Source organism: Phocoena phocoena, chromosome 1, assembly GCF_963924675.1.
Source record: "Phocoena phocoena chromosome 1, mPhoPho1.1, whole genome shotgun sequence".
Lineage (NCBI taxonomy): Eukaryota > Metazoa > Chordata > Mammalia > Artiodactyla > Phocoenidae > Phocoena > Phocoena phocoena.
This window is the reverse complement of record NC_089219.1, coordinates 124,340,474-124,360,873: the sequence shown is the minus strand read 5'-3', so window position 1 is coordinate 124,360,873 and position 20,400 is coordinate 124,340,474. Positions and strand designations below refer to the sequence as shown.

Genomic DNA, 20,400 nt, shown 5'->3' with positions numbered 1-20,400 from the left:
TTGCTGTTGTTCAAGGAGCTATGTATTCTGCTTTGAGCATTCCCAGCACCTGCTAGAATTAAAATAAAAAAGGGGTCAGGGGATGAGAGTCTCAACTGTGACTACAATGCCAAAATATAACCGTTAAGTCACCACAGCTTTCTTTGTGTATGTACACCTGTAGTATGCACTAAAATCACCACCTGAACTGTTTCCCATGGACAGCACTTTTAGATAGGCTCTTTTACTCTGGCAAAGTTTTGAAAACTATACAAGATAAGCATCATTTATTATAACTGGGAGTTAACTATGCCTTACCAGCATGGCAAACAAGAACACCACAGGGGGCTTGCCTGGTGGCGCAGTGGTTGAGAGTCCACCTGCCGATGCAGGGGACATGGGTTCGTGCCCCGGTCTGGGCTGCAGAGTGGTTGGGCCCGTGAGCCGTGACCACTGAGCCTGTGCTCCTGGGAGAGGCCACAACAGTGAGAGGCCCACGTACCGCCAAAAAAATAAAATAAAATAAAAAGAACACCACAGGGAGTTTAGATCCACAAACAATACAAATATCAAATTTCAACCTTTCCCCCTTATTTAAAAACAGCTTTTAAGTAGTCTATTTAACCTAGTGTTCTTTCTGTCAGTGGCAAACAATTAAAAATAGAAATGGGAAGCCTAGAAAACAAAAATTTTTCAGGACGTGTCCAGCACTGTTCAGGGCAAAATACATCCTAACCGGCAGAGAAGGTACGTCCTAACCATTAGCATATTTAATTAATTTCTTTGGCCTTGACCAAAAAAGAGTCATTAAGCGACTCTTCTGATTACAATTTGGCTTCTCTTAAAGTGAGATAATGTACTGCTGAATGGCCAAAAATTCTGGTCCACTTCACAATTATATTTCTCATAACAGATTTATAGGTTAACACAAACAGGCATTGTTTCCATTTTTGTCTATTCTGTATTTGGTTAGCAAGAGTCAGTTCTATTGAACTCAATTACCTGTAAGTATGGTAACGAAATCAACTTACTGACAATCAGGCCGCCAATGAGCGGGCCCATGTGGTATTACCCTTTGCGGTGCTGCCTGAGTAGCCATCTCCCTGAACAAGATCATCTAACTTCAATGATAAGCACCAACAAATGTAATTTCAAACCCAGTGCATATGTATTCTGAAAAGACTTCTTAATAACCTACATTGTGCCCTGAACTCTGTACTAATGTGAACAAAACGGATAAACTTCCTGCCCTCACAGAGCTTATAATCTATACAAAGTTGAAAGAATATTTATGGAAGATTGCCTAAAGGATATGCAACATCTCCATCCTTCTAATTATTCCAAAATCTCTTCCCCTTTTAAGCCACACTCTGTTTTGAATCCTCCTCGTCTCCCCACCACGTTAAGTGTCTTTATTAATGATGATGCATCTGGCCTACAGAGGGGCCTTATGAAGTTTGTTGGTGCATGCATAGTAGGACTACTGTAAGGCCACTGTTCACTCCATTACACGGGGTCCTGTTTGTAAGGTCTCTGAGGAGCCATTTCCTTCTGATCTTAGTGTCAGGAGTTCTGCTTTTTTAAAACAAAGGTTTGTTTGCTTTCAAATGTTATGAACATAAATTGCCTGGATTTCTTTTTTTGCACCATCTACAATGAAGCTTAGAGAAATATTTGTGCCCCACTGAAAGCAAATATTAGATTTTTACATTAGAATTTTGATTTTATTTTATATTTTTATTTTGCATTTCTTGCTATAGTTTATGAATCTCTACAAACCACATTAAATTTTGAGGTGGACAAAATGTAACAAATGGATAAATTTTGCATTAATGCATCATAAGGAAAATGTTCTTTTTAAATTTAATGGATCAGAAAACAAAATCACATGAGAAGTCAAGGGAGACAAAGGATTTCGAGAGTATGATACACAGATTTAAAAAATAAAAACCACTGGAGCCTGTGCTCTGCAACGGGAGAGGCCACAGCAGTGAGAGGCCCGCATACCACAAAAATAAATAAATAAATAAAAACCAGTCAACTCTCAATTAACATGGGGAAACTGGAAAGGGAAATTAAGAAGGGAAACAGAAGAAAGATCAGAGAACATCCCAAATAATTTTTTTATTTATAGAAATTAGATCAATGTAGTTAAAAATGACTTTGTGTAAACTTGAACTTATTGTATGGTTAAAGTTACATACAATATTTAGAAATATTTATTATTCCACAGGTATCACTCAAAACAGTAAAAATAAAACAGTCAAAATTGATAAAGAAAACATTAAAATTACTTGATAATAGCCAAAAGGGTACACCTGGAAAAACAGACTGTTGTTATAACCCATTTCTTATCTGCGCTCTTCCTCCCCACCCCCAAATATTAGGAAAAACCCTATGCATGGCAACAATCTGAGTCTACTGACCTCTCAGCTTTCCAATTACCTGGCATAATCTAGGCAGGTGTTTAAACCCCATGACATGCCAAGATCATGTTTTTGCTAGACAGCCTCTTTCCTTCAAGGTCACTGTCATCTTTCCTAGCAACCAAGGGACTCTACAATGATGTCACTGCTGTATGTCAACTGGGGTTCACACATAACATTGTTGAGCCATCTCCACTCAGAAGTTAAATGACCTTCCTCCTCATTGTCAGCTTCCTGAAATACCCTGTTCCTCAAACCCCAGAAAACTCCAAGCTTGCTGGGAGGTTAGACCCCAGTTCAATCTAGCAATGAAATGATTTTAAGTCCTGTCAGTTCCACGTTCGTAGGTAGTGAATAAATTCCTAGACTTCCCAATCTGCATTATCTTTCCATTCCTTCTTCACCCCTGTCCTCCCAAATATCTGATTAAAAATTAAAATGTCTGAAGAGCAGGCAGAGTAAAAAATTAGGCTCACTCTAATTCCCTTCTGTTAAAAGAAACATTTTTGTGCAAAGGCAAGGCATAGCTCTGCTCTCCAGGACCACAGCACCACAGATGACCTGCAACTATTCCCTCTCTATGAATGAACAGCTAATAGACAGCTGCCAGTAAAGCATCTGACTATCAAGGGGGTACATACATCTAGTACCAGGCAGGGGTCAATGAGAGATCACATAGAATATATGTAGATGTTTTTGCTGATCATTTCTCATTCTTTCAAAAATGCACTATTTCTTATAAACTATGGTTAGTCTGCAAATCAGCTGGTTCCAGATAAGTAAGACTTGGTTGTTGCTGAAGCACTGGTAAGTGGATGGGAAATCATCAACAGATCCAGGGTAAGGAGGGTAAATGCTAATTGTCACATGGAAGAGAACTTTGGCACGCTGGATGCTCCATGAAGGCAAGCAGTATGACTGTTACAATCACAAACTTGACAAACAGCACAATGCCTTGCAAATTGTAGGCATTCAATAAATATCTACTACGAATAAACTTGTTAAATGAAATAGATTATTCGGTAAAGTACTACAAAGAGGCTAAATAACTAGCCCAGTGGCCCACAGCCAGTAGGCGGCAAAGCCAGCATTCAAACCCAAGTCTATCTGCTTCCAGAGCTGATGCTCTTTTCACTTCATACGTGCTTCCTCTATCAGGAGACTGATTTGCCAAGGATCTCTGGTAGAGTACTTGAAGCCATAGGATAAACATGCTTGTCTTCCTGGAAAGTAAATTTTACTGAAAAGCTGAATAATTTAAAATATTTGATATATAAAACAATCACCAATACATAACGAAAGAGAATAAAGAATTCATAGCTAATAATTTTAAATTATATGGGCCACCACAGTTTTTCCCAGGTTCTCTCAGGATACAAGTTCATTCTCCTCTGCTATTAAAGGTATATTGCTAGAAAAAAATCTGAGAATTAAAAACATCATTCAAGGGCTTCCCTGGTGGCGCAGTGGTTGAGAGTCCGCCTGCCGATGCAGGGGACGCGGGTTCGTGCCCCGGTCTGGGAAGATCCCACATGCCGCGGAGCGGCTGGGCCCGTGAGCCATGGCCGCTGAGCCTGCGCGTCCGGAGCCTGTGCTCCACAACGGGAGAGGCCACAACAGTGAGAGGCCCGCGTACTGCAAAAAAAAAAAAAAAAAAAAAAAAAAAAAAAAACCATCATTCAATAAATATTTGTTGAGTATCAAATACATAGCAAGCATGTGTTAAATGTCAGGGATGAAATGTAGTCCCTGAGGCACAGAGATTAAGCTATTATAAAAAAGAGAAACAAGTTAACCCATAACTAAAAGTAGTAAGTTAGATGCCAGAATAGGATCTACAGAAACAGAGGAGAGGTATCTAACTCAGACTGTGCATGTTTGGAGGACATGGTGGAGGCTGAGGGAATGTTTAAGTGTTCCCAGGGTAGACTCCAGCTCTATTCTCGTCCCTAAACTGCTATTCAAAAGAGGTATGGGAATTAATTACAGGGGGGCTACTCATGCAAAGAGAATATTTAAGAAGTTATACATTTTCATGAAAGGGCCAGAACTAGTGTAATACAACAAGAGAGAGAAATCACTGTTTTATCATTAATTATTAGAGAAATGCAAATCAAAACTACAACGAGGTATCACCTCACACCAGTCAGAATGGCCATCATCAAAAAGTCTACAAACCACAGATGCTGGAGAGGGTGTGGAGAAAAGGGAACCCTCCTGCACTGTTGGTGGGAATGTATATTGATACAGCCACTATGGAGAACCGTATGGAGGTTCCTTAAAAAACTAAAAATCGAACTACCATATGACCCAGCAATCCCACTACTGGGCATATATCCTGAGAAAACCATAATTCAAAAAGAGTCATGTACTACAATGTTCACTGCAGCTCTAATTACAATAGCCAGGAGATGGAAGCAACCTAAGTGTCCATCGACAGATGAATGGATAAAGAATATGTGGCACACATATACAATGGAATATCAGCCATAAAAAGAAACGAAACTGAGTTATTTGTAGTGAGGTAGATGGACTTAAGAGACTATCATACAGAGTGAATGAAGTAAGTCGGAAAGAGAAAAACAAATATCGTATGCTAATACATATATATGGAATCTTAAAAAAAAAGAGGTTATGGAGAACCTAGGGGCAGGACAGGAATAAAGACGCAGATGTAGAGAATGGACTTGAGGACACGGGGAGGGGGAAGGGTAAGCTGGGACGAAGTGAGAGAGTGGAATGGACATATATACACTACCAAATGTAACACAGATAGCTAGTGGGAAGCAGCCGAATAGCACAGGGAGATCAGCTCAGTGCTTTGTGACCACCTAGAGGGTTGGGATAGGGAGGGTGGGAGGGAGGGAGATGCAAGAGGGAGGAGATATGGGGATATATGTATATGTATAGCTGATTCACTTTGTTATAAAGCAGAAACTAACACACCACTGTAAAGCAATTATACTCCAATAAAGATGTTTAAAAAAAGAGTGATAATGCATAATAAAATTTCCTATAATATAAAAAACAAGTAAATCAGTTTTACATTACATTTGAAAAATATACAGAAAAAAATGTAATAAGATGTTCGACTTAGAGCAAAACTATGAAAATTAAAACAATGCTTCATCTATCAACATATCAAAAATTTAAAAGAGACACTGCAGGAAAAATTGATACTATAAAATATTGTACATAAAATATGTAGTATAGGTAAAAGTATAGAATGGTACCTCTCTCAAGGGCAATCTGACATGTACAAAATTTTTAAGTGTGTAATTTTTTAATTTTACAATTCTATTCCTAATGATTTATCTTTAAAAAAACAAAACAGAACACTGTATCTACAACTATGGAAAAAATCTAACATACACCAAAAAAGAACAAGTAAATAGGTTGGTCCATCAATACAATAAAATAATGTGTAACCATTAAAAAGGATAAGGTAAGGTGTGGAAGGATATTTGTGAAAAATTATTAGGTAAAAAGGCAGGTTAGGTTAGTTTTTGAAGAACTGAAACCTGCAGACATGTCAATATTTTCCAGTTTTGTAGGACAAGGTGAAAACTGCCCCTCCACTGACTTCACGGGGCCTCTTTGACTAACCTAAGACGACTCAACCTTGATCAGCTACAGCCACTGTGAGTAATAATTCAACGATCATGCTATCGCTTGTTATTTATGCCACTAGAAGTCACTCAACTAAATAAAGTTCAAAGATATTAAAAAAAAAAAAAAAAAAAGATTAGCCTTGAAATTACCCAGAGGTTGTACCTAGCAAATAAAAAGGACTGTTTATTTACCTGGGTAAATCTTAAAGAATAGGGAACCATGTTTTGTTTTGTTTTGTTTTGTTTTTTTACGGTATGCGGGCCTCTCACTGTTGTGGCTTCTCCCGTTGCGGAGCACAGGCTCGGGACGCGCAGGCTCAGCGGCCATGGCTCACGGGCCCAGCCGCTCCGCGGCATGTGGGATCTTCCTGGACCGGGGCACGAACCCACGTCCCCTGCATCGGCAGGCGGACTCTCAACCACTGCACCACCAGGGAAGCCCGGGAACCATGTTTTAAAAAAAAAAAAAAAAGTAGGATGTACACTGACTGCTTTTTTCTTTTTTTTTAATCAATTTATTTATGGCTGTGTTGGGTCTTCGTTGCTGCACGCGGGCTTTCTCTAGTTGCGGTGAGCGGGGGCTACTCTTCTTTGCAGTGCGCAGGCTTCTCATTGCAGTGGCTTCTCTTGCTGCAGAGCATGGGCTCTAGGCGTGCGGGCTTCAGTAGTTGTGGTTCGTGGGCTCTAGAGCACGGAGTTCTGGTGCACGGGCTTAGCTGCCCCATGGCAGGTGGGATTTTCCTGGGCCAGGGCTCAAACCCCTGTCCCCTGCATTGGCAGGGGGATTCTAAACCACTGCACCACCAGGGAAGTCCCTCCTTTTTAAATTATGTACACATACATGAGAGGGGCAGGCACACCTGGGGTATGAGCATGGATGTGGATGCACTGTGCATCTAATTAGGGTACATGGGTCTGCACACCCACAGGAGCATTCCAGGAAAGGGGTTCAATCACTGAATCAGCACCATACTGGGTCTTATAGCAGGATGGAACTATTAAGATGCGATTCTAGCATCATGGAACTGGCAATGGCTCTGACACTACAGTCTAATCCTCTGAAATCACACCATGATTTCCTCCAGGAATACTCATAAAATTGTTAACTTGTCTTCTCAGGCTTCTGTGATGTTTACAATGTCTCTCATAACATCAGAGGATTTTCACCAATTCCTTCCTAACTAACAGTGATTGGCATATGAGTTAATATATATTACAGTCTGCCAAAACAGACTTCTTGGCTGACTGCATGAAGAAGCACTCAGAGGGGAAGTACCTCTGCACCGTGGTGTAAAGAAAAATGTTTCAGACACAAACACTGTAACAATAAACAGGGTGATACGGGGAAGGATTAAGCAGGGTGTATATGACAGGGAATACCAATACCATTAAATGACTAACTTATCAGAAACAATAATCAACTGTCATGTTTCTTCAACTGAAAGCTGGCTTAATTACAGCTTGCTGGGAGGATGGGGAGTAGTAAACAAATCCCCAGTACTTACCAGCATATCAATTTTAAGTCACAACTCATTTGAGAAACATTAAAATATTTTACACACGTCCTGATTTCCTATCTAGCCAACAACAAAAAAAATAAATGATGCCCCAAATGAAAATTATCTGGATGTTAACATCGGCAAGTAGCTTCAGTTTAAAATATAATTCCAAAATGTTCAGGATTTATGGATTACCAGAATCAGCAATCTATATACAAACAGCTTCAAAATATTTTTATAATCAACAACTGGATATGCTTGAAAGCTAGGTTAATATTAAATCTGCTAACCAATTGTCCATATCCCCAAACTGCAAGATGGAGATGAGTGCACCACCGATTCTAGACCACACAATCTGGAACTGGGAACTGCATAAGAGCACTAAGGATAAACTCAGAAATAGTTGCTAAATAGTTCATCATTCAACTTGACTAGAAGCAGAAGTTAATGGTTAAGAGCATAGTAATGCGCTTAATTGCATACAGCTATTCCAAATAGGTCAGAGACCTAGGTGTACCACTTAGCCTCTTTACACTGTATAGTTTTCTCACCTGAAAGATGAAGAAGATGACACCTGTACACACTTCATGGGGTCATTGTGAAGATTAATATGAAAATGCATGTAAAGCTTAGTAACTGGCACAAAGACTTGGTAAACATTATTTATTACTGTTATCACTAGAAATTAATACATTTGTTAGAAGTTATGGAATCTCTTCCACAAATTTTGCCTGTGTATTTGGCCACTAAAACGGGACAAAGATCATGAAAATAGCCTCATAATTTGGAAATCATCTTCAGCTCTTCAGCTAAATCTTACTCTTCCTGGACCAGCCAGGCCGAACTTCAGTTCCTTGAAAGTGCCGCATTTTCACTGTTTCAAGAATTATGTATATGTTGCTCCCTTTGCAACATTTTCAACCGCACTTCCTACTCCCAGACTTGAACTGTTAACTTTCAGTCACCCTTCATGTCTCAGTGTAAACACTGCTTCCTCAGAAGCCCTTCCTAAATCCTTTTGTCCAGATTAGGTGTCCCTATCTTACGCTTATGTCCCTATCTTATTCAGAGTATTCTGAATCTCCCATATTTTACTCAATTAACTGTGAACAGTGTTATTTAATGTATGACTTGCCCAACATGCTGTAAGCTTTGAGAGGACAGAGACAGTATCTGTCTTATTCACTACTTTCTCCAGTGCTGGGTGCATGACAAGGAATAGAAGAAAGCTCTATATTTATTGAATTAAATGAATGCAGAAGGACCAGTCAGGTTGGTTAATTATAATCCAGTTCATGCTCACATATTACAGTTCCTGATTAGCTTACTGTTATTGTTCATTCACATTCTAGTAAGATGTTTCAAGTTTAAAATCTAAATACTACCATTTCAGACTCCCCATATGTTTTAGCTCTGCTGCTGAGTTAGGATCAAGCCTATCATGTTCTGTATTCTTAATACGTCTATTAAAATGGTATTCAGATGGAAGCCAAGCTACTGAAAGTATCTGTTGTGTTTACTGGTTTTCACCCAAAAACATGTTTTGAAGAACGCCACAGCTTAAAAAGAAAAACAAAGTATGAAAATAAAACATAATTTGTCAATTTAGAATCCTATGGGCCAGAAAAGTTAAGTGATTTGTTCAACATCATAAAGCTAGATAATGCTACAAACAGAATAAGGACCCAAGTTTCCTAGTTCTCTGTTTGTCTTTCCACTATGGAGCCTTTACGGTGCATTGAGAAGTTGAAGATACTGTAAGCAATAATTTTGAAATGCAACAAGCAATCATTCAATGCTACTGAATCATTTTTTACAAACTTTTTAAAACTATGGATGACCAGACCTCTACTTTTATTAGAAACTCAGGTGGTAAGGTCTGGGCCTCTGCATCCTGAAAAAGTTCCACGGACAAGTCTTATCCCAGCAAAGATTGAGAACCCCTAATTTAATCAATCAAGCATCATTTGCTAAATGTCTACTCTGTCCCTGGCAGTGTGTTCCTGCTCTCAAGGCTCTTAGGAGGAGACAAGATTTACTTATATAACTCAATTAGAGAAAAAAATAAGACTGTGTATAATGAAGTGCTGAATTAGCTAAATGAACACAAATTAAGTGCTAAATTCAGACAAAGTAGGACAGAAGCACAGGCTTGAGAGATCAGCTATTTGTGGAGATAGACTAAAGGACGGATAGGTTCCGTATGATAAATAAGGATAACTGTTTTCAAACAGTGCACCCAGCAGGAGTCCTAAGGATCCTGTGGAAGGGTCTTAAGGGCCACTGTGGAGAGTAGAGGGAGGATGCTTTCACTGCCCCTGTGCCCATCTCAATCAGAACAGCTCCACTCTTACCTTTTAACATTAAGCTTCTGCCTAAAATTCATTTTGAAAAGAATTCCAATGGCCTTTTGTTTGAAAACTCTCGTATTTACAAATGTAAAAGAAGAAGAAAAAAATAATCAGCGGTGAAGTAATTTGTCCCAGTCACCTGGGGGAACCCAGGTCTCCCAACTCCAAGTTCCACTTTCACTATACCACACCACATACCACGACATTCCAAGGGAGGGAACAGTGTGAGCGTGTGAGCAAAGGTTCTCACAGAGCATCCCAAACACCAGACTGACCAAAACAGTGGGCTTACTTTCAGGTCATATGACAGAACTGTGAAGTGGGAGAGGAGAGGAGAGCCCACGCTTCAGAATAAATATAGCCACCCTCCCAGAACAGCTCTTCAACACAAAGTTTTACGGCGATTTTTAAAAAACTTAAAACCTGATAAAAGAAACTGTTTGTGGTGGGCCTATAAGGGGACTTCCTGGTGGAATTGTTGAGTCATGCTATTTAAGGAAGTAGTAAAAGATAAGAATGCATAGGCAGGGATGGGTGTGAGATAAGAAAATGCCCTGAAATCAAGGACAAGTTTATGTTTGCCACAATGCAATACCTCCATTGTGTAGTTTTCAAGAGTATTGGGGTGTACCTCCCTCTCCCCAGGTGCTGGCTGCACATGGAAATGTACAACCTGCAGTATGGTGTCCCACAGAATCAATCTAAAAGCTAAAGCTTCTCCCTCTCTACAGCAGCACAAGTAATAAAATTGCTGATTTTACTCTTGTACTCATGTAAGAAAAACTATTACAGTACTTTAAAAGTGCTTCTGCTATCAATTTGTTATTCCCCACAGCATCCCTGTAACAATGGTATTATCACCATCTTATTGTTGAAACAACTATTGAAGCCCGTGTCAAAGCCAAAATGAGATGCCTAGAATTTACAATGTTCAGACTCAATGCTCAGTCCACACTCAAAGTGGCATGAGCATAAATCTCAATCCTATTATTTGTATGTTTATCACACATTTAATTCAGTAAAACTTTCTTGATTTTCACAATAAACTTGCAACCTCATAAGAGCCACCCAATCATGTCTCAAACGACAGGTCTACAATTGAATTCATCGCCTATTCCCCCAAACGGTTCCGTCTTCCAACTCCCCTACTTCTGTTCATGGCACTGCTTTTGATAATCTAAGCTCAAAACCCTGCTATCCTCTTTGACTCTAAGTAGCTGCTAAACACTTTAAGGACTTTGATTAAAGTGGCTCCTTGGTCCAGAGCAAAAAACTTCAGTGATTCCTTACTGCCAAGCAAATGAAATCCAAACTCCTGCATCACCAACCCACAGCATTCAGAGCTCTCCAGAACAGAGTCCCAACCTGCCTTCCACCACTCTCCAATATGCAGCCTCAGTAATAGCTAACCTAGAAGTCTTGCTATTCCCCAAACACGTTCTGTGCTCATTAAGCACATAACCTTGGGAAAGTCACTTAATCTGGGCTTCATTTTACTCAAAAATAAAATGGGCATAATAATATTTCCTGAAAGGAGCAAATGAGTTAATGAAAATCAGAGTGCTGCTATAAATTTCAAGGGACTATAAAAATACACACAGTATCATTATGTCATGGTTACAGTAATTTTATTGTATTTATACCTGCCTTGCTCCAGAAAGGATATAACGTAGCCCACATAAAAGACAAAATAACAGGAGTTTAAAGATGGAAGCAATAAAACAAATGCAAAACAAAACATTAAGGACCTAAAATGGAACTGGGAATGAGGCTAAGAAAAATTATGGATACCATAATTGCCTATCTAAACTTTCAGATTAATAATTTGGTCTAAACACTGTAGTTTGATTTGAAAAGGAAATAAAGTCAATTAGTTCAGTGTCCAGAAGACTAAAAACAAAACCATTGGTCAGAAATAAGAGAGTTCTTACTGTAAAGACTAGGCAAGAATTTCTCCCAAAGGTCCTTATTTTGTGTGATGTAACTGGACAACATTCTCAACATCCTTACTATGGATTATCTATTTTCATTACATCATTGTTAGAGTGAAAGCCTCTTTGGGTCCGGTAATTGTCTTATTATGTTTGTATCTCTATAGCTTAAAGCAATTAGTCAACAAACCACATACCTTAATTTTTATATACTGGTTTCCATGGATCCAATCTCTCCCTTCCTATTTCAAATCAACTTGCACACCACCATATTAATCCTAGAACACTGACCGCTTTTGTCATAGGATTCCTTACTTCAGAAACCTCCAACTGCCTCCCTGCACATAGAATACCTCATTTTTTACGTATACAGCACAATCTTGAACACAACCTCCCTGGCAATGTCTTCCCATTCCTCTAAATTCTTTTCACCCTTTTAAATTCAGCTTAAAAATCTCACCTTCTACTAAAAGTCTGCTCTGACTAGCAGCAATGTGGTAGAGGGAGAGATGGGGGCATGGGGAGGAGGAGACTAGAATGTCTTGTGTTCTCATCCATTACTCAATAGTGAAGAGACTGTGGGCAAGTCACTAAACCGCCTGAGAATAATGCCTCCTCATCTGTAAAGGTTTTAGGATAGATTGTATCTAAATTACCTTCCAGCTACAACAGTTCTAGGATGCTTTGGTTCCTACACACTTGGACACACTTTGACTTCTACTCTGATCATTATTATCTATTATATATTTTAATATGTAATTACAATTATCCCTTGGTAACCACAGGTGATTGGTTCCAGAATCTTCAAGGATACCAAAACCCAGGGATGCTCAAGTTCCTTATATAAGAGGGTGTTATATTTGCATATAACTTATGCCCATCCTCTTACATACTTTAAATCATCTCTAGATTAGTTATAATACTGAATACAATGTAAATGCTAAGTAAATAGCTGCCAGGTACAACAAATTCAAGCTTTGCTTTTTGGAGCTTTCTGGAATATTTCTTTCCAATATTTTCGATCTGCGGTTGGATGAATTCACGGATACCAAACTCACCAATGTGGAGGGCCAACTGTATATACATTGCTTTAAAATTTTTCCCTGCTAAGTAAATGCCACAGCAGAGTTTTCCACAGCTAAGTCTTATATTCCCTTGTTAGCCCCAAAGACAACTGGCATAGGGACCACGTACAAAGCAGCAGATATTTTTTTGCAAGCTAAGAAATGTTTAAATAATTATTTTTAAAAGGCTGATTAAAATATACTTGCCTACTGCAGTATGAATCAGCAAAAAAAAAAGCATTTTTTCACTAAGCAGACTATTAAAATAAGTATACTAAAACAAGAAAATAGCTAAGTCACTTTTCTCTAAAAAATATATTCACTCTGCAGATTAGAAAGCTAGTCAGTACAACTCCGTTTCTTGAGGAGATGACCACGTGTTAAAAACAATTGAGCTGTTTTGTTTTGTTTTTTGGCATGTGGGATCTTAGTTCCCTAACCAGGGATCAAACCCTCAGCTCCCTGCCTTGGAAGCTCAGAGTCTCAACCACTGTATGGCCAGGGAAGTCCCAAAAACAATTGAGCTGTTTAACATACACAACAAAATGTTCACTTCCTAGCCATTCCTGTTTATACCTTCTGTTGCAATGAGAAAGCTCACCAGTCCAAAGAAAAAAAGGCCTACCCATAATTTTTATTATTTTACCAACTTAATGATTTAACTTTATATAGTAAAGCCATGACTCCAACATAAAAAACCAATAAAGTTACACAGAGAATTATGAAATAAATCATGTGACAAATTAAACTGTACTTGCAAGGACTTTCAATATCACAGGCTGAGTAAATCTACTACCAACATTCACACTGAGCTAAGTTTGGTGCTTCACATTGTCATTTTAAAAATTAATATTATGTATCCCCTTCTGGATGAATATCTAGTTTCCTGGATAGTACTTTAAAAAAGAATCTGATAAATCTAGAGGCTTGCTGATTTGTCTTTTGCTCATTGCTAGGCCTATCTGCAAAATCTAGGCAACACTGAAAACTTGAGTATTTGCTTAACTGGGAAAAAAACAAAAACAAAGGCGTTTTATCAGTCACTGAGTACAAATATCTTATCAATGCTCAATAAATTAATATCCTGCGGTAAAAACACAGAACTCTATAAACAGAGCTTCTTCACATCAGAGGTTCTGAAAGTCAAGACAATTCTCATATTCCAAATTCTAAATATACTGTACATGGATCAGTAAGTCAAGCACTGGCTCCACTCGTGCTATTTTTATTTCCATTGCTATTACCGCCGAAAGAGTTTATAAGGGCTCACTGCCAGTTTAGAACATAGTCAGAAATATTTCAGTACAAAATAAAACCAATTTATTCCTAAGAAGAAATATAAATCTATTAAGTTATTCAACTATCTTTATTTACAAAACGTCAACAATGTGCAAAAACATTCAGCAAAAGAAGATGGATAAGTAATCTGTGAACCATAATTATTACCTCTTTCAACCCTGATTTCACTCAAAAAGATATTTTTAAGCAACACAATCAGGATAAGAATTAAGCAAAATTCTAGCCCAAAGAGTTCCCTATAAAGAGGAAAAGGACAAAAGGATTCATTTAGGAGGGATACAGAAACTCAAATAAGGCAGATGTATAACAATCAAATCCACACTCTAATACCTAATATTAGATTTCCTTGAGAAATAAGTAATAAACATGTTTGCTCAGGCATTTACCATTAAAGGAGCCAAAAGAAACAAGAACATGGGTGGCCAAAAAGAGACATGTTTTGTCTGTGACTTGTTCTGCAAACAATAATTATTTAAATAGTTCTAAATACAATCATTTCCATTAGGAAAACACATTCCTGCTTAAAATTAGGCTTCATAGTAAGTCTTTACTAATCACAAAAACTGTAACTGAACCAACACCTGTATAAAAGCAAATTAATGACAGTCATACACCAGTATTTTAAAAGAAAATTAATTTTAATAGTGCTTGAAAGAAGACTAAAGCTGTGGGCTTTCAACATTAAAAACAAAACAAAAATAACTGATAACATTAAGGCAATCACTACTACATTATATTATAGTCCTCCTAGTACAAAGGAACAGACATTCATGAAAGTGAGAGACCAATTTTAAAAACACAACTTAAACACACAAACCCACACACCTAAACTCAAGATCAAGCAATACAGATTCAAGAAATTTTAAATGTTTCATTTTTAATGGAAAATACTTATGAAAGGCAACATTCAAATTTCCAGTTCTGTCATTTTAGAACCACCTGCTTAAGATATTCAAGGCTCCTTTAAACATCTTTGGTGGCTTTATAAGAGCAATTTAACATTGAGTCCTAAACTTATTCCAAAATCCACCGACCAGATGAATAACAGATTAACAATTACTTCAACCTATGCAGCAATGAAACACATTTTATTCCTTCTTCTTTATACTGCCTATCGAAGCAGAGAATAGTGAATTTAAAATATGGCAGAATACGACACCATTTAAACCTGAATAATAGTCGCTATTTGTTTTTTCCTTGACTACTGGGATTTTTGACAATGACAAAATGGAAGGAATTAGAAATTAGTTTGGGGCCGAGGTTGAAAATTACTTGAACAGTAATGGCTGGGAAGAACGGTCCTTTTAGAAATTAAGAATATTTGGTCAGCTGTTACATAAATTTTCAAGACCTAAATTCTTAAGTACCATTATAATTACTAGATGGGGCAAGTTAAGAAGGAAGTAACAATGGGTTTTCTGAAAACTCGTGGGAAGCCACCTGACAGATATAAAAGGAGACAGGCAGGTTATAAACTTATGAAGGCTCAAAAGTAACCTAAAATACTCTATCAAGCTTGGCTCACAAGTTAGAGTTAGGAATAAGTCACAGCAATTCTACCACATTCCCAGGACATTTTAATCATCACTTTAAGATAAACTAGTTAAAAATATGATGGAAAATGCCTGACAGGAAAATCTTATAGGTCAAAAATCATATGTGGAATCACTATCTCACAGTGGAACAATTTTAAAAATCACTAATCAATCAAAATAAAATGCACAACTTGTCTAGACTAAATTAAGACAATCCAAAAAGAATTCTGAATTATTTTTTTAAAAATCTGTTTGCAAAGCACATGCTTTACTGTAAGTATTCTACCTTATCTTAAACACTGTAATTTCAACGTAACAGAATATACAGCCCTCATCCTCATCAAGTTCACTTTACTCATTGAAATAGCTACTAAGGCCAGTATGATCTCTCCTTTATCCCAGGCTATGCTCTGATTAAATCAAGAAACACAGCTTCTTACCGGAGTTTGGGGGATTATAAAGAACCTATCTAAAGCATGCTCATGGATCACTTCTGTGATTATACTTATTTAAAACCATAGTCTCCAAATGAGAATTTGAGGAAATGAATTTTTACAATAGCATGGAAAGCCAACCAAAATATAAGTCCAGTTAACAATAGTCATCCTTTCCTGTATCACAAAAACTGTAAGAAAAAAATTTTGTTTGTAAAAGGCAATGTACATTTTATCATCTTGGATAAAATATCTACAGCCTTGGTAGTGGTTAAATTGCAGCTATAAAGGAAACTGTCCTGAGATAAATGGTTTTCCTATGAGAAGGTTTCACTGCTACACTTCACCTCGGGACAATAAATCAAATTAGCTGCACCTTGTCCTCTGTTCAATGACATCATCAGTTTGACCACATCTTGGGAATCGGGTGCAAACACATATGCTATTGAAGGCATGAAATCATATTACTGTTTTTTGGTCTATCCAACCTCATGCTTCAGGTCTCTGAAGCAGTTATTCACCTGAACATTCTCATGAAAGCTACAGATTTTTTTTTTCCTGCTGCATTCAGGGCCAGCGTAGTGGAGGTAAAAGAATAGTAAGAACTGGTTATTTGAAATTGGCTTGCTTTTAGCCCATTAAATCTAGAATTTTGTTGTCAATTAAACTGAAGACTAATGTCTCACAAAATATGTATCTCGCAACTGACCATCAAGTGCCTTAACATAATTTCAAAGGTTAAACACATTGGTGTTAAACAACACTTCTCTGATACTTTACTAGCCAGGGTTAAAAATCCACCAATGAGAAGCAACACCATGTTTTTAAAAAACACATTAGAACTATACAAAATAAAAAAGAAAGAGAACTTTACCGAGGGAAAGCCCCCAAATCAAAATTACTATTTCTTTAAATAGCAAACGTTCATCTGCCTTTCACAGACCAAATGTCCTAAGTCTACATAAAACATAAAATCAATCCTGGCAACTTAAAGAATGAGGGGTCGGTGTGCTGGGAGGGGAGTAAGTTCCAAGATCAGGGTAGACACAGTGCCTGTGTTTATTCTTCTATTTTCACTCATTTAACCATGACACAAACACTCAAAAAAAAACATAACCCCATTTCTGTTTTCAGGAGTGCTACAATTAAAATAAGCAAGTCTATGACAGTGATAGCACAAAATTAATATCAGCCCATTTTAAATTAGAACGAAGAGGCTGAAAAGCGAAGGCAGCACTGAGGAATTTTGAAAGTGCTGTTAATTGGAATTTCTAAAATACCTACCTATTCTACAACTCCTAGAAAAAACGACTGGTTTCTACAAATCCTGCAGACCTTTACAAAGCCTGAAAGTGTTTTAACTTGGGGGTAGGAGCCAAGGGGCAGGGGTGAACTAGCCCCAAAACAAAGTGATTTATTTGTATTAAACCAAAATAGGTTTCATTCGCCTCTGAAAATGAGAAGTCATGGATTTTTTTTTCTTAGGCCCAATATTACAGCAAACTCTAAGAAAGTCTTTTTAAGAGAAAACAAAACACGACAGAGCTGATGCTTAGCTCGGAGCTGTCTGAACGCTGCTAAGGCCCCAAGAGGGTTTGTTTTGCCCGCGGAGTAGGGGTATGTGTGTGGAAGTTGGTGGGGGGGGCGAGAGTCATTTTGGTTATTAGTAAATAAATCAAGCGGCAGAGAACATGAGGCCTAGGCCACTGCTAGAGGAGCCAAGGCCTAGCTCTCCCCCTTCTCTTCCCAGCACAGCCTGGGTTTGATCTCAGAGCCCTGTGGATTGCCAAGGAAAAAAAAAAAAGAATCATATCGAACCACAAAAGCACATGGGGCGAATGTAAAATATAAACACGGCGTTGGGCTGTGAGTGGCTGTTATTAAAGGTCTGAATTACTAAACATGAGAGGCGGGGAAAGCCAGGCGGCCATTTCAATAATATAAACCTCCCCGAATTAGACATTATTCAAATTAGAGAGGTTCAGCTAACCAGAGAATCGAGAGGACCCAGCACCCAGCAAGAAAACAGGAGTACAGAACCAGGGAGGGGGATCCCCGCCCCTATCCAACTCCCAGCCGGAGAGGGGAAACCAAGAATATTATCAACTTGTCAGCCCAGCCGGCTCTGGGGCAGGGGCAGGAGGGCAGCGCTTTACATCAGAGGTCCTGGGAGGCCTGCGGGCGCTTCTGGGGCCTGGGAGCGAGAGGCGCTCGAGGGCCCCGGGCCCCGTCGGTCCGGGTCAAGCGCAGAGGCGGAGGGGGGGCGGGAAGGGGCAGGGGGAAACAGAGATCAGACCGCGCCAAGCACCTTCAGCCCAACTCCCTCAGGAATCCACGGCCGCCCGGGGACAGGGGGCTTTACCAGGACCCACTGAGACCCCTTACCGCTGGCCCGGAGCACATGGGGCGGCCCGGCAGGACCTGCCCCTCGGAGGGCAACTTTCCCCAAGGGCCGCTTTCAACCCAGTCCGCCCCCAAGGGGGAGAAGCGGACCCCTGCGCGGGCTCCCCACCCCCTCCGCCCCGAGGCCACCTCGCAGCGCCCGCGACCGCTCACCCCTACCCACCTACAGCGCAGGCCTGGCTCGGGTCAGGCCGCTACACTGGAGATAAGTGGGGCGCGGCCGAGGTGCCCGAGTCCGTGACCCCCGGGCTCAGCCCCGCTCGGACCCCGGTGCGGCGGCGGGGCTCGGGCGCCGGCAGAGCGCTCTCCACAGGCGCACCCCCGGCCGCCCTCCGGGCCGCCCCCCGCGTGGGCAGCGCCCCCCCGCCCCGGCCCGCTCCCGGGGGGAGGACGCGTGCGGCTGTCCGGCCGCCGGGGTCCGCTCCGGCCCCGCCGCCTCCCCGGCATTGTGCTCGCCGCCACCTCCATTCCCCCTCCACGCCCCCCCCAACCCGCGCCCGCCCGGCCCGGGTCGCCCGCCCGCGCCCCGCCGCGCCCCGCCGCCCCAGCAGCTATGAATATGTAAAATGTCTTTATTGTCCTCTCCGTCTGCCCCGGCCCCGCGGCCCCGCCGCGGACCCGCTCGGGTTCGGGCTCGGCGGCGAGGAGGCGGCGGCGGCGGCGGCCGGCAGAGAAGGAGGGCCGGTGCCGGCGGGCGGGCGAGCCGGCAGCGGGGTGGGCTGGGGCAGGAGGAGCGCGGTGGATCGCAGCCCCCTTTGCCCCTTGTCTTCCCCCTCCGCCTGGCCTCTCCGAGCCTCTTTCCCCCCTCCGTTCGGCGCCCGGCAGGGGTTCCGTGCTCCCCGGCCCCCCATCTCCCCGCCGTTAATTATAATAATCCTGAGTACTAATAAATTATGCTAAGTCGCGGGGGGGGGCAGCGGGAGCCGGGGTTGAGTATGAATATGAATATGTAAAATGCTGTAATGATTACCTGCTGCTGCTGCCGCCGCGGCTGAACTCTCATCTTGACTCGCTGCTCCTCCGTCCGCCATTTTGAATATTTTAACCAAAATCGCCCGGTCGATAAACCCTCCCTCGCTCCGGCTCCCCTCCCCCCTCCCGCCCTCCATGCCTCCTCCCTCCTCTCCGCCCCCTCCCGCTCCCTCCTCTCCCCGGGCGCGCGCCAGGGGGCGCGCGAGGCCGTCCCCTTGGAAGAGCCCCACCCCTTCGGGCGCTCTGCGCACGCGCCCCCTGGCCGCTGTGGTTCTTCAGTAGCTAAAGCGCCCTCAACCTGCCAGTCACCCCTTCGCTTCTTTTTTCCTTCTGGGCTCTGCACATGCGCGACTTTCTCCGCGCGCCTGAAAAGCAGTCCGCGCATGCGCTACTTCCCCGTGGCTGCCTCCCGTTGCGTAATCTGTGAAGGGTAGTACAGGGAGCAGTTGTGCCTTGTTACTATCATCCCTACTCCTACCGCGTCACTCCCCTCCCAGTTTTACTCCGGTTTCCCCCAGTGGCATTCTAAAAGAAGCGCAGGGGACACAGCGGCCAAGAGGGTGGAGAAGCGTGGAGTATCGGCGGGCGAACCAGCCAGCGTCTTCTACGCTGCGCACTTTTTAAGGCTTTCCGCGCTGTTGAAACACTGACAACAAAGGAGGGGCCGTTCCCCTCTAAGTAATTTCCGGCCCTGTGGGCAGGTAGGGGCGGAAACGCCTTCCGCGGGGAGCAGGGCTGGAGGCACCTGCTGGGCCAGGCGCGGGCATCCCGCTTTAAATTTGAATCCGAACTAGTCCCCGCCCCCGGCTCTGCGAATGCTGGAGACCCGGCCCCGCTAACGCAAGGGGGAGTGTCCTGTGGTGGTTTTAATTAGCCCCAAATCTGTTCTGCTCTAT

The 20,400-nt window shown here is 41.4% G+C and overlaps 1 protein-coding gene across 2 annotated transcripts in view; it reads right to left on the bottom strand.

Moving 5' to 3' along the window:
* POU2F1 (POU class 2 homeobox 1) overlaps positions 1-19,571 on the bottom strand; it is a 171,373-nt gene extending 151,802 nt beyond the window's left edge. The window contains exon 1 of one of the 2 annotated variants that reach the window (XM_065894807.1): positions 19,503-19,571. Coding sequence is in view for 1 of the 2 variants with exons in the window: in XM_065894794.1 (XP_065750866.1) it covers positions 19,503-19,563 (61 nt within the window). In the remaining variant the exon portion in view is untranslated. The remainder of the gene's footprint in view (positions 1-19,502) is intronic. The other variant, XM_065894794.1, reaches the window with a different exon arrangement.
* Between the last annotated feature and the right edge of the window lie 829 nt (positions 19,572-20,400).